The following is a 23,252-nucleotide window of genomic DNA, read 5'->3' as shown; positions in this document are numbered from 1 at the left end:
TGATTGATTGCTAATCGAGTCTCGGTACAGCTGCATAAAAGCTGCATGTTTTCACTCACTCAGGGTTGTGTGTTCGGGATTGGAGACGAAGGTAATGATAATAAGAATAGTTAAAGTTAAAGTATCAGCTCACCGTGTTTGTCTGTGTAGTTTGGTTTTTGTTTGTCTGTTTGTTTTGGCAGCCAGTGCCGTGTCCTGTTTTTTTTGTACGGTTTTATTTTATAAGAATAAACTGCGCAGTAGCGCATCCATTTATAATTCCATCTCGCTGTACTGTGTGTTTCTTTTAGTCTGACGTCCCCCCCTACAGCCGTCTTTGTCACAGTCACTTAATGGAGAATATATTATATATGACAGTGCTCCTTTATGACCTATATTATATGTATTTGTCCTATTACTATATGTAATTAATTTTCCAGGTACAGCTTTTTAATGACCTGGCAAAAATGTGTAAAGTGGTAAAAGAAAAAAAAAATCTACAGACATCTACTTGGCCACCCATTTTATTTAAACAGGAACTACTACAGGAACAAACTTTAAATTGTCTAAGTTGAGGAATAATAATAATTTGTACTTCTAATGCACACAAGTGCAGAAAGAAGTACAGAATTTGCAAACACACATTTACATTTTAAAAAATAATGTCTGGTATCAGACTGCTGTAAGTAAGATAAAGCTTTCAGTTTGCATGTCTTCATTCCAGGGAGTCTGTTATACAGTACTTGCACTGCCTGGCTTGTTTCAAATGGAGACTAATGTCTCCCCCACCCTATTAATGACTACTTTCATATCAATAACCAACCAGAAACTGCTCCTAATGACCTACATGCTTTACAGTCAGTAAAATGATTGGACCAACCCAAAGACAGATATACAAAATGAAATAAAAAACGTTGGCTACCTGCATATCACAAGCTCATGATCACTTTTAGCATTCCCTGTTATGAATAATATAAATATCTGTGTAAAAATGCCAAATATTCAAGTAGTTTGCCAGGAGTTAACAGTACAGGTTTGGAATGTTTCGATAGATTTTAATTTCTCTGTCATCTCAACCTAATAAATGTCTTGTGCTCTTTATTTCTAAGTTAGGTCTGTGCTCAGTACTAGAAGAGAATTCACTTGAACTAGGTTCATATTACTTCATTTAATTATAACAGATGAAGGCAAATATAGATAACTCGTTTCTTATTGCATGAATGTATTGAAGTTGCTAATTATGTTAATGTTGACTGGCAATTGATGGGTATACTATAAATATGCCAGTTTATTTGCTAAATGGTCTGCAATATTTCTATATGTGAACACATGTCTTCATAAGCAACAGGCCTCAGGCTCTTGCTTCTGCCTTGGTTGTCACATACAGTAACTTCAGTGATGTTTCTGTAGAGACAGGTTAAACCTTTCTTTAGAGACAGGCTTTCCAAAGCATAGGTCTCCTGTTCTTGTCCTAGTCAGAGAAAGTTATTTATTATATTTATTTATTTTTTTCCTCTTAAAAACAGTGGGCTACATTCTTAAAGCACTCTTTTTTCAGCAGTAAATAACACTACCAAACCAGAAATAAAGAACTCTTTCCTATTCGTTAAATTGTTTCAGAACTGGCGTTTCTACATTCTCAATGAAATCTGCTTTGGAAATCTTGATCAATATTTCTAACTGTGACGTGGTACACCCCACCCCTGTGTGTATTATATTATTTGTTGAATTATTATTTAAAATGTATTGTTTCTGTGTAAAAACATGATGTTTTATTATTATTGTTCAACATCCTGAATGGGGTTAAAATGCCCCATCCAGATAAAATCATGAGAATGCGTGGTCAACAGAAACAGATAAACTGGCTGTTGACCACGCATATGAGAAACCCTGTGCCGAATGTGGCAGAGGGATAATCTAGGTAATTAATAGCCAGTTAATCCCTCTGCCACAATATAAAAAACAGCAGCTTTGGCTGAACGTTGAGTGTGTTCAGAGGCGGAACAAGACGTGATTCATGAGATGTGAAAACCAAAACTCAAATTGAAAGTAAAGCTTAGATAACATTTGCTACACGTGCTTGTTCAGGTTAACATGATACTTGTGTTCCATGTCTGTTTGTTTTGGCCACTGTGCCGTTTTGTTTTGAGTTCAGGCTTTTGTTTTGTTCAAACTGCACTGCTGTCTGTCTGTTTTCCTGGCCTGATGTCACCACAGGAGCCAGCCTGGTCACAGTAATCAACTTGCCTTTGGAAATGTACGTAACAAAGAAAAGACCCGCATTCTCCTGAGAAATAACAGATTCTGTGGTAGAGAGTCAGAGAGCCACAGAAGACATTGCTATTGATTGCAATTTCACTTTGCCTCTTAAAGGGGGCAAGGGGGTATGCTGATGGCATCAGGACAACATGTGTTTCTTTTTTATAGGATGATGAATACTTTAGAAGGATTTTTCAATGCTCTCTGTTTTAGTGCTCTACCAGCTAATTGTAATTTCCCTGGAGAGGCAAAATCCGGTTTCAAGTTGAAATATTGAAAAAAAAAAAAAAAAAATATATATATATATATATATATATATATATATATATATATATATATATATATATATATATATATATATATATACAAAACTGACTGTGGCAATGTGCTCCACCCCTGTGTCAATTTTTGTGTTATGTTACGTGTGGTGTGTTAATGTTGGTGTATAGGTATTGGTGCACGGGATATAAATGGGTCTGTGTAGCACGAGTGATTTAAAATATATAGTTGTATTTAGGCACAGGATTGTACTTCATTTCACGTGCATTTAAAGTATTTAATAGTATGTGAGCATGGGGTTGCACAAATTAGTTCACATTCTGGGATTCAAGTGAATAATTAATTAGTAATTGAATCCCAGCACAACAGTATATATAGATGCACGTTTCACTCACTTGGGGTTGTGTGTTCGGTGAGTGGAGATCGGGTGAGAGAGGAGAATAATTTAAAGATTAACAATTGCTACATCCTGGCTTTCAACCAGGACGATACTTGTTTGTTTGTCCACTGTTTGCCTGTCTGTCTGTTAGTTTTGGCTACTGTGTCGTTTTTTTAAAGTCAGCTTGTCACACTGACCTTTGAGAATATAGGTCTGTTGATGAAGTGTCATTCTTTATGCTGGTATGGATAATGATAACACCAGGGATTTACCCAGCAATTTGATAAACCATCTACTATTGTTCTGAACTGCTGCATTGCCATTAAAGGTATTTGGTAATGATGGATACAGATTTAAGGGTTAGACATTAAGACTAAACTAATGAGCAAAGAATGTGTTGTGGCATTCTGCCATATTTTAATGTGGATCATTAGTTCACAAGAAAGATCTTTGTACAATGAACCATTAATGTGAACTTTTAAAGTGGCTATGCTACAGGAGGATCCCATTGTAATATAACTGATTGTAATATAATTTAATGATTTCTGCAATGTGGCCATGTACAGGTATAGATTGGAAACTACTGGTTGTGAATGTAAAATGAGTGTAAAATGAGTGTTTTAATGAATAAAAGAGAATTTGATGCAGAATGACCATTTATTGATTTACAGAAAAGAAAACATGTCCATACAGATATACAAATATGAAAACTTTTGGCCTATGGCCTTGTCCATAGGAACTCATTAGCCACAGTATATGTGATACCTAAACAAAAAATATTTAATTAACTAACGAATGGCAGTAGAGGAGGGGGCCAAACAACAAAAAAATGTCAAGAGGGAATAGACAAACTGGGCTTTTATAGGGATGATGATTATACTATTGATTTAATGGTGGATTCTCCTATCCAGAAAGACAACACATTTCCATTCTCGATCAGTTGCTCATGTAGTTTTATTTTAAAAATATAATCATGTCAGCATTTCCTTTAATGACACATGGTGTGCTATTAAAGTTAAATAAAGCTGCCTTAATTTGACTATGCAGTTGAATCGCGTGAAATACTCAACCACAGCTGGGTGTACTATGTTGGCAAATAGTTAAAAGAGAACATAGTTGATGGTTGCTTTACATATTATTGTGTAGTTGTTAAAATCTAAGTTTGGCTTTCTGTCTATGGCATTTATTTAGTCCTTAAACAGATGGCCAAAACTGAAACAAAAATCTATCTGTAAAGATTCAATATCAGTTTGAAATGCATTCTCAGTTTATGTCGTAATTATTACATGTAAATCACAGTTGATTATAGAAGCTAAATTTGGCAGGGCTCCTATAGTTATGTGCCATGCAACAGTTCTCTCTTCAGTTCCTTCTCTGCCACAGCATTAGAGCTCATGCGATGATGCGAGTTCGCACGATTCTCCACCATTTTTTATTTGGTAAACAAATTAGTTCTATTGCTGCGGACTGTGCTTGCACAAGTATTATTATGGGCAACATACTCTAGGAACTGTAGCTACTGATGAACTTCAAGTTATGTTAGTGTAAGTTACAGCCTATGTCAGTCGGTCACGTGACAGCCACTCAAGATGAACTCAGACGATACACTTGCAAGGCTGTGTAAGTGTGAGAGCATGTGCATTGTTAAAATGGCAACTGAAGTGCGTTGGATAGCATCGTTGCTGATATGAAACAGAAACAGATCCCTTTTTTATGTGTCACTTTGTACAGTGATTGATAAACCTGAGTGCTGTGATTAAGACAGTCTGTTTGCATTCGGGAGTGCTAATTATGATGACTGATCAAAGAACACCAACCATTGCAATTGATGATATAATTATCAGCTGCAGGAAGAAAATTCCTCCAAACAACCTTGTACTAGATCAAAAAAACTACAAAAAAGAAGGCAAATAGGACCTGTGGAAAAATTAATAAAGAACCGAGCTCATTTATCACCCTGTAATACCTTGTCTTTGTATTTCCTGGTCCAGTAGCGCAGCCAGGATTTTGTTTAAATGGGGGATGGAAGTTTTTGCAGATGGGTAATAATTTATAAAAATGTTTCTGTAAATAAAAACGAACCAGTCTCCAAACTTGCAATTAACTCGAAATCGCCCTATTAAGAACCATGATGTTTCACCTCGCAATCACTACTGTGCAGTTATCAAACATACATACTAAATAAAATAAAGAATAACCTGTCTAACCTGATGTTTAGGTTCCCAAGTCCATCCTCCTTTTTTTCATTGCAAACTTGTGACATACTATAGGTCTTACTTTTACAACAGCTGTTTAAAGCAAGATTTGCACGAGACTAACAACCTCAGAGTTGGTCAAAAGCAGACGATGTCTAGTAACCTCCCAGACATGGATTACTTTTTATCAATGAAAGTCAGTAAATTCAAAATGTGATGTTGTGGCCAAAGAAGGTGCTTTTGTGCATAATTTGTAAACAGTGAACCAGGTTTAAATAACTAATTTCGTTGTACTTACTTTTCCAAAGGCTACAATAACCATTTTGTCCTTTGAGTGATATGTATTCCCATACATATCTTCACATGCACCGTTAAAAGCATAAATGTTTTAAGTAGATAATTACGCTTAGTATTTTCGCACATCCCCATTTGGTTTTGCCCAATCGTCTTGTTTTACTGAACTGTAGAATATCAGGATATATTGTACCAATTTTTTTATTATATTATGGTTTATTGCGAAGGCCGGTATTGCTTTGAGGCGAATACAATTGATATACCATTTCAAGGGTAACATAACACTGACATGGTAAAAGACACAGGACATCTGAGTTTGAAATTTTACAGGTCCCTATGTTCTGTAACATAATCAGAAGTGTCTGAGAAAATTATCTGAGATAAAAAGAAATGGAGGGTTTGCACGGGACTAAATTTAACCAATGTCTGTAAAAATTATGAAACAACTTGTTTATATGGTGATTTTAGGTCCTGTGCACATGTGCTGTCCAATCAAAGCAGTCGAATGCTGAATCTCATGTAAAAATGACAGGACCAATCACAACTTGATAGGTGTTATTTTTTTTATTTATTTTTTATTTTAAGTGTGCTTAGGCGGGCAGCGAAGCAAACATCTCATGGGTCAGAGCTTAAATTGCTTGGGGCAGCTGTTTACAGTGTCGCAGATGGCTTAATTTTTTTTCTCTTCCACGTTGCTCAATAATGAATTTTGTGGGGGGGAGCTGACGTCACTCACAAGTCATCCTGTCTACAGAGGCTATTAAATAAAATCATGTCTCGGATATTTATTTATAACTGGTGGGGCAAGTACTACCAAATGTTATCAAGTTCTGTGAGCCCCGAACAGCGTAGTGCTGCTCATGCACTCTGCATAAACGCTAGGCCAGTGGGACTGCAGCCATTCACTCTATGAAAAAAACAAAAAAATGTTAACACGGTAGAGTCAGAATACTTAAATAGCCCCTCAAGGAGATCCAGACGCTAGAATGACTGAGCAACGCTACTTTAAACTGTTCTCTCCCTCGTGTCACACAGACAAACCCTGTATGATGTGTGCTGCCTCCCCGATGAAATGCTATGATAGGAAGTCACTAGTCAACTGTTACGATGGGTTGCATTTTTTCTGTAAATCTGCACCCCCTTATTTCCTTTCTACTTTTATGATCACACAACATTCCTTTCTCGTAAGAAAAGTTTCAAAACGTCAACATGTCTCATTCCTTCAACTATATGGTGTTGGGGGAAGGGGGATGATGACACACAGCTGTAAAGCAGCTGCTTTTGATTTAATACACAAGACATGGCCTCTTTGTCTGTGTGACATTACAGCAGCTCTGCTAGACTACAAGTCCCTTCTTAAATATGATTTCAGGTCACAATCCCAAATGCTACCTATATAAATTCCCCCCTGCTGAAGAAAAAAACACGTGCAAAAACACATTTGTTTAATTTAATCATTTTCTTTATTGTTAATTATCACCTGCACATGGTTCACATTGTAAATTACAGCCAGATGCAGGGTTTAAAAGAGAGACAGTCAGTCTCTTCAGGGCTGTTGAGTAGTAGGAAGTAGAAGGTGTGTTCTGTTTCCGAGCAGTCATAGAAAATGTAAGTGATGTTTTAAACTCGTGTGGTTTAGTTTGTTTTTGACAGGTAAATGGCTTAGCCACCCTGTGAGCTAGTAAGGGACCTGCCTGTGTAGTCAGTGCTCCAACATGGAGTTAGGATTTTGTTTGTTTATTTCATTTTGTGTATTTAAAATAGCGCGTAAGTGCTTCAACATTCATTTCTGTGTATTGGGCCTGATTTAAAAGGGGCAACGAATGACCTTGAGTGCCAGCCATGTTTATATTAATATATTATATTATATATATATATATATATATATATATATATATATATAATATATATATATATATATATTATATGGGATATTATATATGTGGTGACCCTTAACGGGTATGCCAGGGTATATATATGTGTGTGCCCTTCTGACCACTGTGGTTAACCAGCATCATCATATGAATTCATTCATACTGTATTATTATTCAGTATTATTTCTCAATATGAAAGCTGGGTCTGTCAGATGTTACAATTCAGTTTTACACAATGAGTCTTGGAGGTTTCTGATCTATATGCAATTTTGTCAGTATTTAGTGAACATAGTCGGCCTTAGCTTTAAATTATATTGCCCTTTATAAGGAACTCGCTAAATAACCACGTCAACTTGTCTGGTTCTTTTTTCTGGGTAGTTTACTGTCTAATTTGTCTTACTTATAGAAGTATTTTCCTTTTCTGCGACACATATCACCTGCACTTTCTTTCAGCTTTGTATCCTGCAACTCTCTTTAACACAACCTAGAACTGGGTCATGAATTTATGTCCTTATAAGCCCTGACTCCTGTTCTCATTTGTCCTAATTCTATGCATTCTGAAGAAGTTCTTGACTAGGACTTTTTCAAAACAACAAAGCCATATATTCTCACTCCACCTTTGGGGTTATCAGCATCAACTAGGAGGATGTATAAGAGAAAAAACACACTGACCTGACCAAGATGAATAAACATCCTTGCTAGTCCATCTTTTTTTACTGATAGGATAGGTATGGAGATCTAATTCAGTGATGAGAGCGACACAGGGCTCTGTAGCTTAATTTAATTTGAAGAAATGGGATTTGGCCTTGTAAAATGCAGGCTGTTTTTTCAACATTGCCTCATGATTCGCTTACATTACTTCCTAATTGTCTCCAAAAATTGTGTGCTAAATTGTAATGCATCAATGTACTGTACGTGGTGATTTAGCTGAAATTGGTCTGCATATTAATGAACATTTTCTATATGTTGGTTACAGCATTGGATTAAAATGATATTCCTCAACTTTAGATATAGACCTTAACAATATGGTAAGGAAAATTAGGTATGACTGCATGGCTCTTTGGGTTTATTTACTGTATTTTGCTTATTAGAAAAAATATATCATGTTCACAAAGGCATTCTCCATTTTTACTCTGAAAGCATGCACAATTGTATGTATGTGTATATCTCAGGTTTCATTTAGCAATTAGTAAATAATGCATGAGAGAAGTGTTAAATAATAAAAGCATTTGCTTTTACAGAGCTGTTACGAATAGGTTCCACTCTTCTTCTTTCTGTGTTACAGGCATTGTGTTAGTGCTCCCACAATGTGACTTCCTTACTTCCAGATCCAGGTGCATTTTACAGAAACACACACTGCTGATTCAGCAGGATTGCCCTAATACAGCAACTCAAGTTAATTAATCATTTTTTATTATGCATGCTACACAGATGCTGCAAACTCTCTATGTGAGGGGGGTGGGGACAGAATTGTTGCTTAGAAGATTAAATGTGTGGAACTATAGAAAATGTCAGCATCATATTTTAAAGTTATTTGATTCCTGTTGTATGATGGGCTTCTATGGATTATTCAATATAAACAGCTTCATTTTTGTCACATTTAATTTGGGAATGTGATACAATTCTATGAAATGCAAATTGATCAATTTGTTTTAATTTATTTGCGTATATCAATATGGTACTTAAGCTGCCATGGCCCACAACCATGTTTAAAATGAACTCAAATAGAATTCATTGGCATCTGAGATCAATACAGAATATTCTTCCACAGATTAGTCTTCTGTGAAAGCAGGCTTTCAGCTCATAGTTCAGCTATAGGACCACTAGGTTCCAGCTCACATCATTACACCGCGAGTAGGATATGCCAACAGTACACCTGCTATAATCTGCAACAGTAGTAGTGCAAATGTAGGTTCTGTTTTTGTGAGAAACAATTTTTTATAGGAAACACAAGTAGATGTGGTTGCATGTTTAAAACATGGATCCCATTTTTGTTAAACTGCTATCCTGATGTTCCTACAGGCAGGTACTTTGTTTTTAACTTTAGTAGAGAGACAGTGTGACAGGATAGCCAAAGTGAGGAGACTCTGAGACGGAAAGTGCAGCAACTAAAATACTTTTAATTAAATAATAATCACCACACAAAAAAAGGGCACAATGGCCAAATAAAAAGACACAAAACAGTCTAAACAATAACTGATAAACAACTTGCAACAACACTGCTTACACACTCTCACTCACCTCTACCAAACAGGTCCTCTCACTCACACAAACACTCACCAACTAACACTCCCAACCACTTCCTTTTACATAGGCGCTGCAGCTAATTGGGCAATTCGCACCTCATCAGCTGCAGCACCTTTCACACATTCCTCACACAAACTCATTCACTCAGATCCACATAGCAGACTCACATCCACCCTAAACACCACAAACACACACACAAAGATAGGCTGCACCCTGTCACAGATGGTTTACAGTAATTCAGTGTTTTATAAGGTTTGGTAACATTACTGAAAAAACTATTTTAAAACATTGTGGGGGGGAAAGGCACTTAAGATTTCAGTCAAATATTTAAGGAATTAATTTTTACCATAATGAGAACAAGATGTTTTACCAGTGAAAATTTTAACAGATGAAAACGTTGACACATTACCACTCTTATCTTGCATCAGTCAACAAAGTACACATTCCTTTTTGTTCAAGGTTATATCGTATACAACATTTTTAACTACATTCATCTTCTGTCAGTTTACATAATTTTATAGCAAAAGAGTAAATAACTTCAATTTTTTGTATTGTCTTTACTGTCCTGTTACATTTTTATGAGGTTTTCAATTATTCTAAGCGGTTCTAATTGTAATTACTCAAATATATGTATATATTCTTCAGGAACTGCTTTTCATTTCTAGTTGTCCGACATGGATTTGTGTATTCAAAGCTATGTCTGCTAAAGTGTCTTTATAGAGAAGGAGCTGCTTTGCTGGCCTTCAGATTTACTGGCAGTACACTATTGTGCATTGGATGCTGTAGCCCAGGGGTGGTCAACGTTGGCTATTCCACTCCTGGTCTTTGTCCCATCCCTGTTCTATATTGTCTAATTGACCCAATTAAACATCCATCCATACCCCGAAGTAGTTAATTATATCACTGTTCCTGTTAAACACCCCTGGTAGCCTGTCTCTGGCAGGTAGCTACAAACAGCTCCTGTTAAAGCACCTTAACAAAAAACACAATATTTGAGTTATTGTAGTAAGAATGGTTGCAAACATCATAAAAGAAGGCATAACAAATTAATAACATGCTATTTGCAGCTAGTTACTCTTTACTCTTACTCGTTACTCTTTTGCCTGATAAAGGCAATACTGCCTTTATCAGGAACTACACAGACATTCATTGATCACCCTTTTGTCAGTCAGAACAAAAAGAGTGATATCACATGTTGAGTACACATTTCCTGGTAATATAATATTCTTATCAACTTGATTCATCCATTTCCTGTCCTTTTTAGCTGTACTATACTAGTATATGGGCCAACAAAATCTCTGTATTGTTTGTTACTACTTCTGTAGATATTTAAAGGCAACTTCACAACCCTACAGATGCTCATTGTGTATATGGTTCTTATGTATCTCATTGTACATTGTAACGTTTGTGCACTATATTGTGCTTTTACTATGGTAAACTTTCATAAGGGAATTAAACATGTACTTGGGTATTAACTGTGTAATAGCTATGATCAACATGTAATTACAGTCTAATTAACTAAGATGTTAACAAGCTTTGTAACTAGGAATGGATCTGTTCATTTTGTACAATTGTTAAGACACTCACTTGGGGACCTTTTGGGAGCTGGTTTGTTTATCCCTGAAACTGAGTGAATACAGTTACTTCATATGTTTTTGTTACTGTTTATGATTAGGCAAAAACAAAGTGAACTAGACCAGTTACTGTAATGTAAAACAGTTAATCATTAAACAGTTTTAGATACTGCGGTTTTCTTTTTATCTGCTTTTGTGCATTTTCATTTGCAAGTGAACTGTGACATTAGGGCCTTCTCGAGCACTATATTCTGCAATTGTGGATACTGTTTTAATTATGGAAACTGTTGCTGTTTTTAATCTTTTGCTAAATTGCATAGCCTTTTACATTTTACGCAGTTATGTGCTTGGGTAACATTTTGATTTAATTTTGCTGTTGGGTTGCTGTGGCAAAGTGGTTTGTAGTGCTCCGGTGTATAAGTGATTTGAGGTGCTCCAACAAAGGACAAACACAAAGTTTACCGGTCAGGTTTCTTTTAATGCCCTTTAAACCGGGTTTCAAATAATAAAGCTGGCTCTACCCAGCAATGGGTATTGCCAGCAGAAACTGGACTCAAAATAATAAAGCTGGTTCTACCCAGCAATGGGTATTACCAGCTACAAAACAAACGGGTTGCAGTCCCGAAATAATAACCACAGAAAACACGTCTCCAAACTGTGTGCTCTGGTGCAGGTGCGCGTTCAGATCTGGGCTTCTCGCTGCAGCTCCAGCTTCGTATCAGCCGTCTGGCAAAACAAACACAACACTTCTCAATGAACCCACACTTCATTCAAAGTTCCGTCCTTGTCTCCTCCCATTAACCACAACAAAGGAGACGATTACGGCTTCACGTCCCCCTAAAGTACCCTAAGCCCCGCCCCCTCCGATAGCTAGTTCAATCACGTCTCCTCCAATTCATGACTGAAACTTCGCTCACCGTACTAGGGCGATGACTCCAGGTACCGTAACGCCGCCCTCTTCCTGAATGGCCGGCTCCCGACTGTCCCCAGGATGAACTGCCCAACCATTCAGTAGGAAGCCCGCAGCTCCTGTTGTACAGTGCCCTCACCGGTCGAGAGGGAGATTGTTGATTTGGATTCGCTCTCCATCACAGTTGCTAATGGGGAATTTTACATACTGCTACAATACTGTGACAGGTGCGAGTGTTGTAGTGCAGAAAATAAATACAACCCAAACAGCAATTCTTCAAAAAAAAGGCCTTGTTTTATTAAATAAAACAGAAAAGGCCGCCCCTCTACCAGCAATGGTATTGGGGGGTACACGCAAGCGTTTCAAGCTCAGAACAAAACAAACAATTACGAGTCCCCAGTGCACGAAACTGTGCTCTCCAAAAAGTCGGGTCTGTGGTGCCTGGTGTTGTGCGGTGAGGGAAGTGCTCGGTGAGGTGTGGACTGGCTCCGTGGCTGTAGCCCCTCGCTCTCACTCCTCCTCGGCAAAAGACAAAACAAAAACATAACAAAAATAACAAAACGCAGCTCCGACCGTCAGTTTTATGTTTTCAACGCAAGGCAGCGTACTAACATAGCTGCTTCCCCTTTGTACCCATACACTCGACCCTGCAAACAACCCGTCGCCATGGTTTCTCCAATAGAGGGCCGTCCCGCAGCTGCTTGCAATTGAATCGTTCCGGGTACTTGCAACTACGCGCCCCTACTTCCGGTTTCCGCCTGCCATCAAGGCAGACCATCTAGGAGGCAGCATACCACCGTCCTTACCCAGCGCCCTTTCTCGTTGGGAGGGAGATTTACAACATCGACTCATTCTCTCTATATCACAAATACATACCGGATTTAAAAGTATGCACTGTATTACCGTCCACATGTCGTCTCTTTTGGCAAGTGATATTTTCAGAATTAGAACGTTCGTTGAAAATATAGTACTGTACCAATGAAATCAACTACAGTACATCTCAATGGAAGCCTGTTATTTTAAAACACAGTCCTTTCAGTGATATATTTTTGACATTGTGTCTTTTTTTGTGTTCCCTGAAAAATGGACAAGGGTTGGAACGGGCCAGAATGAAATAATCAGATATGAGGCTATGAGTGCTGACTGTATAATTATTGAAGGCAAAATAAAGAAGCAAGTGATAGCAACATGGAGCAGGCCATAGGTATATCATTACTTAAATCTGACTTAAATTGAATTCAATTATTTAATTTAAAGCCATAGAAAAAAATGTTTATCATGGAAAAGTGTGATGGCATGAAAACACCTGTGATAAAAGTTTCTGTGCATTATATCCTGGGAATGGTTTTCAGCTGCATCTGGTGTATCTATTTTTAAAGATAACACCAGATGAATACTCCTGGGAAGACTTTTCAGGTGACCTATCTTAAAGAACAGCTGGTACAGAACATCTGTTTAAAATTAGCCTTTAACAATAGCCAACCCCCTGCTCATTACAGTCAGTCAACAAAGTCACCCTTTATTGCCTGTTATACTGTAAATATCTGAGTGCAATCATTATCATTATATTTCTTACAATACAGAATGTAAGACAGTAGCTGATAGATTTTGTACACAAAGGTGTCACACATATTTCCCTGTGCGCTCAGTAGATACTGTTTGTCTAGCAATCAGTTAGTATCAGTGAGTAGTATTTAAATGACTCAACACCCCTTATTCATGAGTTATTTTAATAATACATGTAATATTCCTGAGAATGTGTTCTAGTCTATTATTAAAGAAGATGTCACTATAGTAGAATCCAACCTGAAGTGTTCTTTAGTATGACTGTCATGAAGAAAGTAGAAAATAAATGTTTTGCTCTTTTCAAGTTACAAGAACACAGTGAAACTGGAAATATTAATTAAATAGTAAGGTCCATTTTTAATATGTAATACAGTACCATATTAGTTTGTAACATGCCTGAGCAGTGTTTCACTTTAGCCTTCCTGAGGACATCATCAGTCTTTGATTTAAGTGAAGGGATTAATAATGTAAATGCTGAATTTCTTTTTTTATTTTTTTTATTTCTAGTTGCATTGATTCATAAGCTTGCAGCTCAGATGTCAGGCGTTCGGTTTGTCTTACCTGTTTATGCAGAACAGAGCAGTTCAAAATTGCCATTTATTCAAAAGTGTGTTTGGCCATTTATAAGGCATTTCTATCCTTTTCTTTCTTTCCTGAAGGGTAAATTTAAGCATAAAAACTATGCACCAAGAAGATATGTTATGGAAACAATGACTGTCCTGTGACATGCACCAGATGTTTTACTTTAGATTTAGACAGTGGTCTAATCCTGTAGATGACACAATGTTACTGTATTTAATGAACTGCTAAATTACATTAGGTAGTGGATATATTCTAAAGAGATGAAATAAATGTGTAATATGTACAAAATCTGCTTTTTTTAATCCCTATAGTGTGAATACAGTGTATTTAGGGGGATCTATGGTATGGTTGGTTTGTGAGCATTATGTTGTTGATTTATTCTCTGGATAAATCAGCCAAAAAAAACTTTCTTAAAACTGTAGAACTTACAAAAGTGCAGTACCAAGTTAAACAATGGCACTATATATATAGCTGCTTTTACAATGCGCTTTATAAGATACAAGGCTAGGGTATGTGAACTATATATCAGCTACAAAATCACTTAGAACAATGTCTCACCTGAAAAACGGAGCACAAGGAGGTTAAGTGACTTGCTCAGGGTCACACAATGAGTCACTGAGTGACTGGCTGAGATTTGAATCAGGGACCTCCTGGTTACAAGCCTGTTTCTTTAATTACTGGACCACATGTATACTACATACATATAACTTCATGAAAAAAAAGCTTTGACAGCTGTCAACAGAAATAAAAAGCCATGTATGACAGAATTCAACTTTTCTTTTTTTTCCGACCAGTCCCTGCAACAGCAGTGCGACTGTGAAGTGTTGAACTGCATTCCTGATAGTCCTGTATAATGGGGTACTGTAATATAACAATACTGCATCTTAAGTCAGTATAAACATGTAGTTAATCTACATGAAACACAAATGGTGCTGCCATTTAAGGGAAAAAAAAATCTGCTTTTTAAATCATTTATACAATGTCTTATTCTCAAGATCTTTGCCCCCAGTTGACTTGCTAGGGGGCGTATAAGCATGTGAAAGTTTATTTAAGTACTATAGACATGAACTGAGGCTATTGTTTAATGATTTATGTGAATGACCTCTTATGGTGATAGCTAAGATTAGTGTGTTTACTACAGCTGCATTCTTCCCCCAACAGCAGAAACATGCAAAGTATATTTGTGACCATTCTTTTAAAAAGATTAATTTTCTTATGAATATAAATGTATAGCTTTTTAATTAATATAATTAAATGATTTTAAAAAGAAAATATGATGGTGGATATCGCAATGTTTCCTTTTTCAAGGCTCCTTTGTAATTTCTGTTTTGTGAATAAAGTCTGTTTTCCCCTTTTCTCTGGTCTGGCCTTTGAAACAGTATACAGACACGGAAGACTGCAGTTAAGACCTTCTCATACATTTTTAATTAATTACAAAACAAGCACAGGAACAAAATAAAAATAAAAGCTCTAAATAATCTCTCTCTCTCTCTCTCTCTCTCTCTCTCTCTCTCTCTCTCTCTCTCTCTCTATATATATATATATATATATATATAATATATATATATATATATATATATATATATATATATATATATATATATATAGTCTCCACCCCCTGAGTTAATACTTGGTGGAAGCACCTTTGGCAGCAATTACAGCTGTGAATCTGTTGGGATAGGTCTCTACCAACTTTGCACACCTAGATTTGGCAATATTTTACTTCTTTATAAAATTGTTCAAGCTCTGTCAAGTTTCATGGGGAGCGCGGATGGACAGCAATCTTCAAGTCATGCCACAAATTGTCCACTGGATTTAGGTCAGGGCTCTGACTAGGCCACTGAAGAACATTAACTTTTTTGACTACAGAATCTCCTGTGTTTTTTTGCATACTTCAAAACGGGATTCAAGGTGGGCTTTCTTGAGCAATGGCTTCCTTCTTGCCACCCTACCATACAGGCCAGATTTGTGGAGTGTTTGGGATATTGTTGTCACATGCACACTTTGACCAGTCTTGGCCAAAAAAGCCTGTAGCTCTTACAAAGTTGCCATTGGCCTCTTGGTAGCTTCTCTGATCAGTTTCCTTCTTGCTCGGTCATCCAGTTTGGAGGGACGGCCTGATCTAGGCAGAGTCTTGGTGGTGCCATACACTTTCCACTTCTTAATAATCATCTTGACCATGCTCCAAGGGATATTCAAGGTATTTGATTTTTTTTATATCCATTCCCTGGATCTGCGTCTTGGTGCTCATGGTCTTTTCTTTGACATGCACTACCCAGCAGATGGAACCTACAGGAACTGCTTAATTTATCCTGAAATCATGTGAATCACTACAATTTAACACAGGTGCAGGCCACTTAACTTGGTGTGTGATTTGGAAGGTGATTGGTTACACATGAGCTAATTTAGGATTACTTTTACAAGGGGGTAGACACTTATCCAACCAAGCTATTTCAGTTTTTATTTTTAATTCATTTTCTACAAATTTTTAGAATTGTTTTTTCACTTGGAAGTTGTGGGGTAGGATGTGTAGATAAATGAAAAAAAACTATTTTAATGCATTTTAATTCCAGGCTATAAAGCGACAAAAGGTGAACATTTTGAAAGGGGGTGTAGACTTTCTATAGGCACTGTATATACTGAGCATCAAAAGAAACTTATATTTGGATAAAATTCACTAGATGACAAATTCTGTTTTAGAGCAGGTGCAGTAACTTTTTATTGTGCTGATTACCAATTGACATGAAGAAAATGCTGCAAAATGATCTGTCGATCTTGGGCAGGTGTTGTGATTCTTGGTCTCCCAGTTCGCACCCTGTCATTGACAGAGTGTGTCTGGTTATACTGCCTTGCCAAGTTTGAAATTGCTGGCTGTGAGCACCCAAGACGGCAAGACACAGTACGTTGCCCTAGTCCAGCCTCCAGCATGCCGATTGCACGAAGGCGCTGCTCTCTTTACAGATGTGGCATATTGTTTTTTGTTTTTTTTCTGTGATTTTCTTTATTGCTTTTATTCAAGCTTGCAATTCAACAGCTGATCACTCCATATCCAGTGTCCAATCAACTGCTTCACTAATTAGGTGATTAAGAGCATATGCATCAGTCATAGTTACTCAAGCGTGTCATGGTCAAGGATGAATGATTGAGTGATTAAAAAGAAACCAAAAACATTTTGTCAATGTTCATCATTTATATACCTTTTTATTTTCTAAAATAAATGTGTTATAATAGTGCTAAGTTTTTTTTTTTTTTTTGATGCTCTGTGTGTGTGTGTGTGTATGTGTATATATATACACACACACACACAAACTACCAACAAACCTATTTACACTATGGCTGGCCATCTTGGCTCCAGGTGAAACAGCAAGTTATAAATGAGTACAGCTGCATTTCCAGCATGATTGTAATGCTCTTCCTACTGTATTGTGGTTGTCTACTCTAATAGACTCTTCCTCCCCATGGGCAGATAGAATAATCTCAAGTAGACATCAATTCCTCTAAGTATGTTGCTTGGGTAATTTGTATTCCATAGAAGCCAAAAATAAAATGTTGGATGGGAAGCCTAATGATACTGTGCAACTACTATTATAATAAAAAGCATTGGTAGTATGGTGACTTTTTTCCTGAAGGAGTATTTTTTTGTGTGTGCATGTGTGTTCATTGTTGGATTACAGCCATTGCTGTTGGTTTCCTTTCAATTGCCTTTCCTGGGTTATATGATGTTTGGGGGAATTTATTTAGGATTTAAGGGGATTCTGAAATAGATTGACACGGAATAATGAATCAGCCAAACAGACATCGCAATACAAATACTGTCAAATCTACTGTATTTTGTGGTTTATTTTCATGTAGGTCTCTGTCTCTCTTACAGCACACATAAATTAAGGTAGCTGCTGTGGACAGCTGGCCAATTGAATTCAATGAAGTGGAGTAGAAATGAATTAGCCATTGGGGAGTCTGGGGTCCATAATGCTAAACCATTATGTAAACCTAAGCAATTAGGAGACTTGATCATCGTAATTAAAATATGATCACCCTTATACTGTAAATTGTTCATTAAAAAAATACATATCTTTTTATTCCTGATGAAATCATACAAAGATGTGTTATATGAAAAATAAGGTATTGGATAAATAAGAACGACAATTAATGCTTTGAATCTATGATGTTTGTGCTGTGATTAAAGAAGAAACAAACATATTACACACCCATTAATCTCTTCTTCAACCTTGATTTGCTTAGTGTCACACACATTTACTGTAACAACCATAGCAGGCATAGATCACAAGTTCTATCTAATAGAATTAAATATGTATTTTCCATTTATCTTTCAGGAAAAAAGAAAAAGGCAAATGGCAATAGAAGATAAGAGAAGACAGCTGGAAGATCTCATACTGCAGCTACAACATTTAAAGGTAAGGGGCAGAAAGCAACTTCCAGGATCAACTTCAGCAGAAAATAAATGCAGCATTATAGACAGGTGGTTAGGTTCACAGACATCGAGGTCCAATCTTGGAGCACTTAATGTTAATTTTGGTAAGGTAGTTCATGATTAGGTCTATAGTGGCTTTTTCAGTGGGTCATTTGAGGCATTTGTTCAACAAAGACAGTGATATGCTAGTATTGGCTAAAAATAATTACGTTAAGAATAACAATATTTTTTTTTTCTGAAAAGTCACCAAAATATATATTGTTAAATCTAAATGGGAAACACTCTCTCATTAACATCAGCAACAGCACGACCCCAGTGCGAGCTAATAACTGACTTACATAGACTAGGTAGAGTAAGCCCCCCAAAAACAAGCAACACAGAACTTTTTAACTGTATAAATAAATAACTTATGAATAAACTGTACACTCATTATAAAGTCAGATATAAAATATGCGGTTTTATATGTGGTGCCAAAAATGCAATATATCAACTTTGAGATATATGCTGTCGACAATATAAGAACCCTTTTTGAAGTCCATCAAAAATGTTTTATTTATTTTTTTGATGCTATGCAGTGGTTCACAAATACTGTACGCTCCTATTATTCATTACAGATTAAGAGGTAAAGTCGAAAGACCCTTAATAGTCCAACGGAAAGCCTAATTCAAAATAATATACCGGTATATATTAATTATTTATTATTTGTTCATTTAAAAAATATACAGTTTTAATAACATTTTGGTTAAAATTAATGTTAGGCTACATGTATTACAAAAGTAAGTATCAGGACCCCACTGAGCTTACTAACAATGTGCCTGCTCCAAGTCAATCCATATATGTCAAAACATTACTGTATATATACCAACAATCATCAATCCATACATAGCAAACTTCAATCCATATATATCAAACATTGATGTATATATAACAAATATCAATCCATATATCAATGATAGATAATATATATATATATATATATATATATATATATATATATATATATATATATATATATATATATATATATATATAGGGGAAACCCGTGGGGTATCCCCAGTTGTAAATAAAACAGAAATAAAGGCTTAACTTCAGCTTTTGCTGACAGCTACAAGAAAATTTTTTAGTGTTCATGTAGTTTGTGACTCAACTACTGTATGCCGAGTGCCTTATATATAATGTGCATCCTGTGTATAGTGTAGTGTAATGCTTCTTAAAAGAGTGCATAATATTTCTACATTTCAGGATCATATATACTGATGAACAATGAAAACGCAACAGTCTCAGTTTTACATCAGTAGCTCTTTGGGCACATCCATAATGTTATTTCCATTTTAAATAGTGAACAGATATGTTTGTTGATTGTTTGAGTAGTATTGTTCCTTAGGATAACAAAATACTGAGCTCAAGTCATGAGATTTCATAAAAATGCGACGTGCTAAGTGTTTGGTATTTGAGCTAAAATTGACAAAATGAGTTGCTTAAGAATCTGTATGAATAGCCATTTGAAAATACATGATTTTAATTAACTCAAGAACAGTGAAAGATACAAACATGCCCAGCTTGAGTAATGAAGATCACCTTGTTGCTATCAGCATGATTGGAGGTGGCCTGTTTGTGAGAGAAGTTGCCCGGAGAATGAGATGTTCTGCTTCAACAATCAGCACACTAGTCCAGAGAAACAAGGAAACCGGCTCTGTGAGGGACAGGCCGTGTCCTGGTAGGCAGAGGGTCACCACACCGGCCCAGGACCATCACATCAGACTGATCCAACTGCTTAATCGTTTTCAGACTGCAGTGGCTACAACACGAGAAATTTTAGGAAGAAATAACTTGTGCATCAGCAGAATGACTGTAGTCTCGCCGTCTGCATGAAAATGATTTGCATGCTCAGAGGCAGTTCAGGGGAAATGTGTTGACAGTGAGAGACGAAATTAGAGTTTTCTGTGGGCCTTAGAATATAGGTGGTGGCAGAGAGAGTGGTGGAGTGTTTTGTTTACCGATGAATGCTGCTTTGCCCTTGACAGACCTGATGGAAGACAACGTGTGTGGAGACAGTTTTTCCGTTCCTGCAAGCCAATCTGGAAGTGTTGATTTTCCAGCAGAACAATGCAAGACCACACAGTGGTACGATTACAATTGCATGACTTCAAGAAAATAATGTTGCGGTCTTGCCGTGGCCAGCTTTTTCTCCTGACCTGAGTCCAATTGAACATCTGTGGGACCAAATCACCAGTGCCATCCACTGGAGACAACCGTGACCAGCCAGCCTTTGCCAGCTGGCTACAGCTGCACAGGAAGAGTGTTGGAACATCCCACAGCAGTCTATCCAGAGGCTGATCAGGTCTATGCGTCAACGCTGCCAGGATTGTGTTAATGTTCAGGGAGGTCATACCCGATACTAACTTTGTAATGTTTTCATTTTGACAGTGTGTCATGTTTCATACTGAAAACTTATCATGATTTTTTTATCTATATTTTTGTTACATTTTCCATGGTTTTGTTTGATATCTATGTTTAAAATATTTAATTAAATGGCTTAGACCTGAGCATTTCTTTTGTGCATCAGTATATATTACACCAGTAGCTACACCACAATTTTGGTATCACCCTCAGTAAAAGCAAACATGAAGCCTCTGCAGATGTAAGCTGTCCTGGGGCCAACTTTAGTTCTCTTGTAGAAAAATCAAAAACAAAAGAAACATGATTATCCTGTTTAAAATGCAAAGGCATGACTTTTTATGATTGGTCAAACTTTATTTTTGTTTTTAATGCTAACATTGCATACCTCAAGAACCATTTTGTAATGGTTAATTTGCTCTTGTAGAAGACTGGCTTTATTTTTTTTAGCCTCCAGGGAGAAGGTGACTTTTTGAAATAAAAAACCACAAATTCCCAGTGACTGTGACAGCCTGATAAAACATAAACTTGTGGGACTATTTACGTGAGAAAAAAGCATGTGAAATAATATAGCCACAATGGGAAGCACGATTAACTCTCTCCCCATCTTCTATAATGAACAATTAAAAATATCAAATTTTTTACAAAATACAAATGATAACACATACTATTAAGTAGTTGGAAACAGCAGCTACTTGTACTTATACCCAGTTTTACTGTTAGATATGAAAAACTGTAAATAACAATAGACCATATGTAACATACCAAGGGGCTCAATTGTAATGGACCGTAAGACTGCATTTGAATTAGACATCCTGTGACAGGATGTGAGTGGTAATCTATATAAAACAATGTCCAGACAAGAATTATGATTTAGAAAAACATCCATATTTATTTAAACCAAAAGAAAACAATAAATCACCCCTATACCAACAATGGTATAGGGGAATCCAAAAATACAGCGTGTTTCAGTCCCAAAACAAAAACACTCCACTACTACAATCCTCCGTGCACGAAATTGCGCTCCTTATAATCCCCGGGAGAATGGTGCTTGTGCTCGAGTGGTGTTGTGCATGGCAGATAGTGCTCAGGGTCTTGTGCTGGCTCAATGGCGGCAGCTCCTGGGTTCTTGTGACAAAGTGGCTGAGTGAGAACAGATGAAGGAGTGATGAAGTAGGGTAATTAAACAGACAGAGCCTTGTTATCCAGTTTTGAAAAATGTTCTTTATTTTTATTCCAGGTCTGGTGACTAAAACAATAATCCCCTGGCAATACACAACAATGTGTACTGCACGGGATAAATAATAATGGGATTGCAGTCCCAACTAATAACACTATATCTGACCCGCAACAATACATACAAGGCCAACAGTCCTCGGTGCATGCAGTAGTGCTTACATTGGGTCATATAGGTTATTTAATGACTGTTGGTGAAGTGTGTTGTGGCTCTGGAACTGTGTTAGATGTCTGGTAATGTGCAAGGCAAGACAATTACAAGACAAAACTAACAAAACACTCACAGTACTTTTATGAACTAGGAACAGGGTCTCTCACAGTCCTTCTCAATTTATTTACACAAAACAAAGCGAAGGAACGGATTATGATTCTCCATCCTCTTTTTATGCTGTCACACATGACCCCTTGGTAATCGAGTGCAACCGCATCTCCAATCTGCGGCTGCCATGTCGCTTTCCTTCCAGCTTAATGCGTTTTTGCAATGCAGTCTTGCCTTCTTCCAGGCTGGCCGACTCCCTGACCCTGGGAAAGAACTGTCAAACCAGCCCATCTCCATGGTTTCTCCGATCGCTCTCTGCTCTTTGGCTGATTCCATGTAAATGCAGCTACGTGTTCCCCCTAATATGGTCACCTTCCGGTTTCCAACTACCATCAAGGCTGTCCATCTAGAACAAAAGAACAAGAACATTTACAAACGAGAGGATGCCATTTGGCCATCTTGCTCGTTTGGTTGTTAATCTTATTGATCCCAGAATCTCATCAAGAAGCTTCTTAAAGGATCCCCGGGTGTCAGCTTCAACAACGTTACTGAGGAGTTGGTTCCAGACTCTCACAATTTATACAATTTTGTGTAAAAAAGTGCCTTCTATTTTCTGTTCTGAATGCCCCTTTATCTAATCTCCATTTGTGACCCATGGTCCTTGTTTCTTTTTTTAGGTCGAAAAAGTCCCTTGGGTCAACATTGTGAATTCCTTCGCTCTTTGTTACACATCCTTACAGCAGTTTTTAAAAAGCACCAAATAACAAAAAGTGTGATACTCATTAGCAAT

The 23,252-nt window shown here is 36.9% G+C and overlaps 1 protein-coding gene across 1 annotated transcript in view; it reads left to right on the top strand.

The window, feature by feature from the left end:
- The window catches only part of LOC121303422 (A-kinase anchor protein 2-like), a 143,892-nt gene that overhangs the window by 18,495 nt on the left and 102,145 nt on the right, over positions 1-23,252 (top strand). Inside the window, exon 3 of the mRNA XM_041234128.1 lies at positions 18,473-18,553. Coding sequence (XP_041090062.1) covers positions 18,473-18,553 — 81 coding nt within the window. The remainder of the gene's footprint in view (positions 1-18,472; positions 18,554-23,252) is intronic.

Source organism: Polyodon spathula, chromosome 2 (genome assembly GCF_017654505.1).
Source record: "Polyodon spathula isolate WHYD16114869_AA chromosome 2, ASM1765450v1, whole genome shotgun sequence".
Classification (NCBI taxonomy): domain Eukaryota; kingdom Metazoa; phylum Chordata; class Actinopteri; order Acipenseriformes; family Polyodontidae; genus Polyodon; species Polyodon spathula.
Note: the sequence above shows the minus strand (reverse complement) of the source record. Positions and strands in the feature narration are given on the sequence as shown.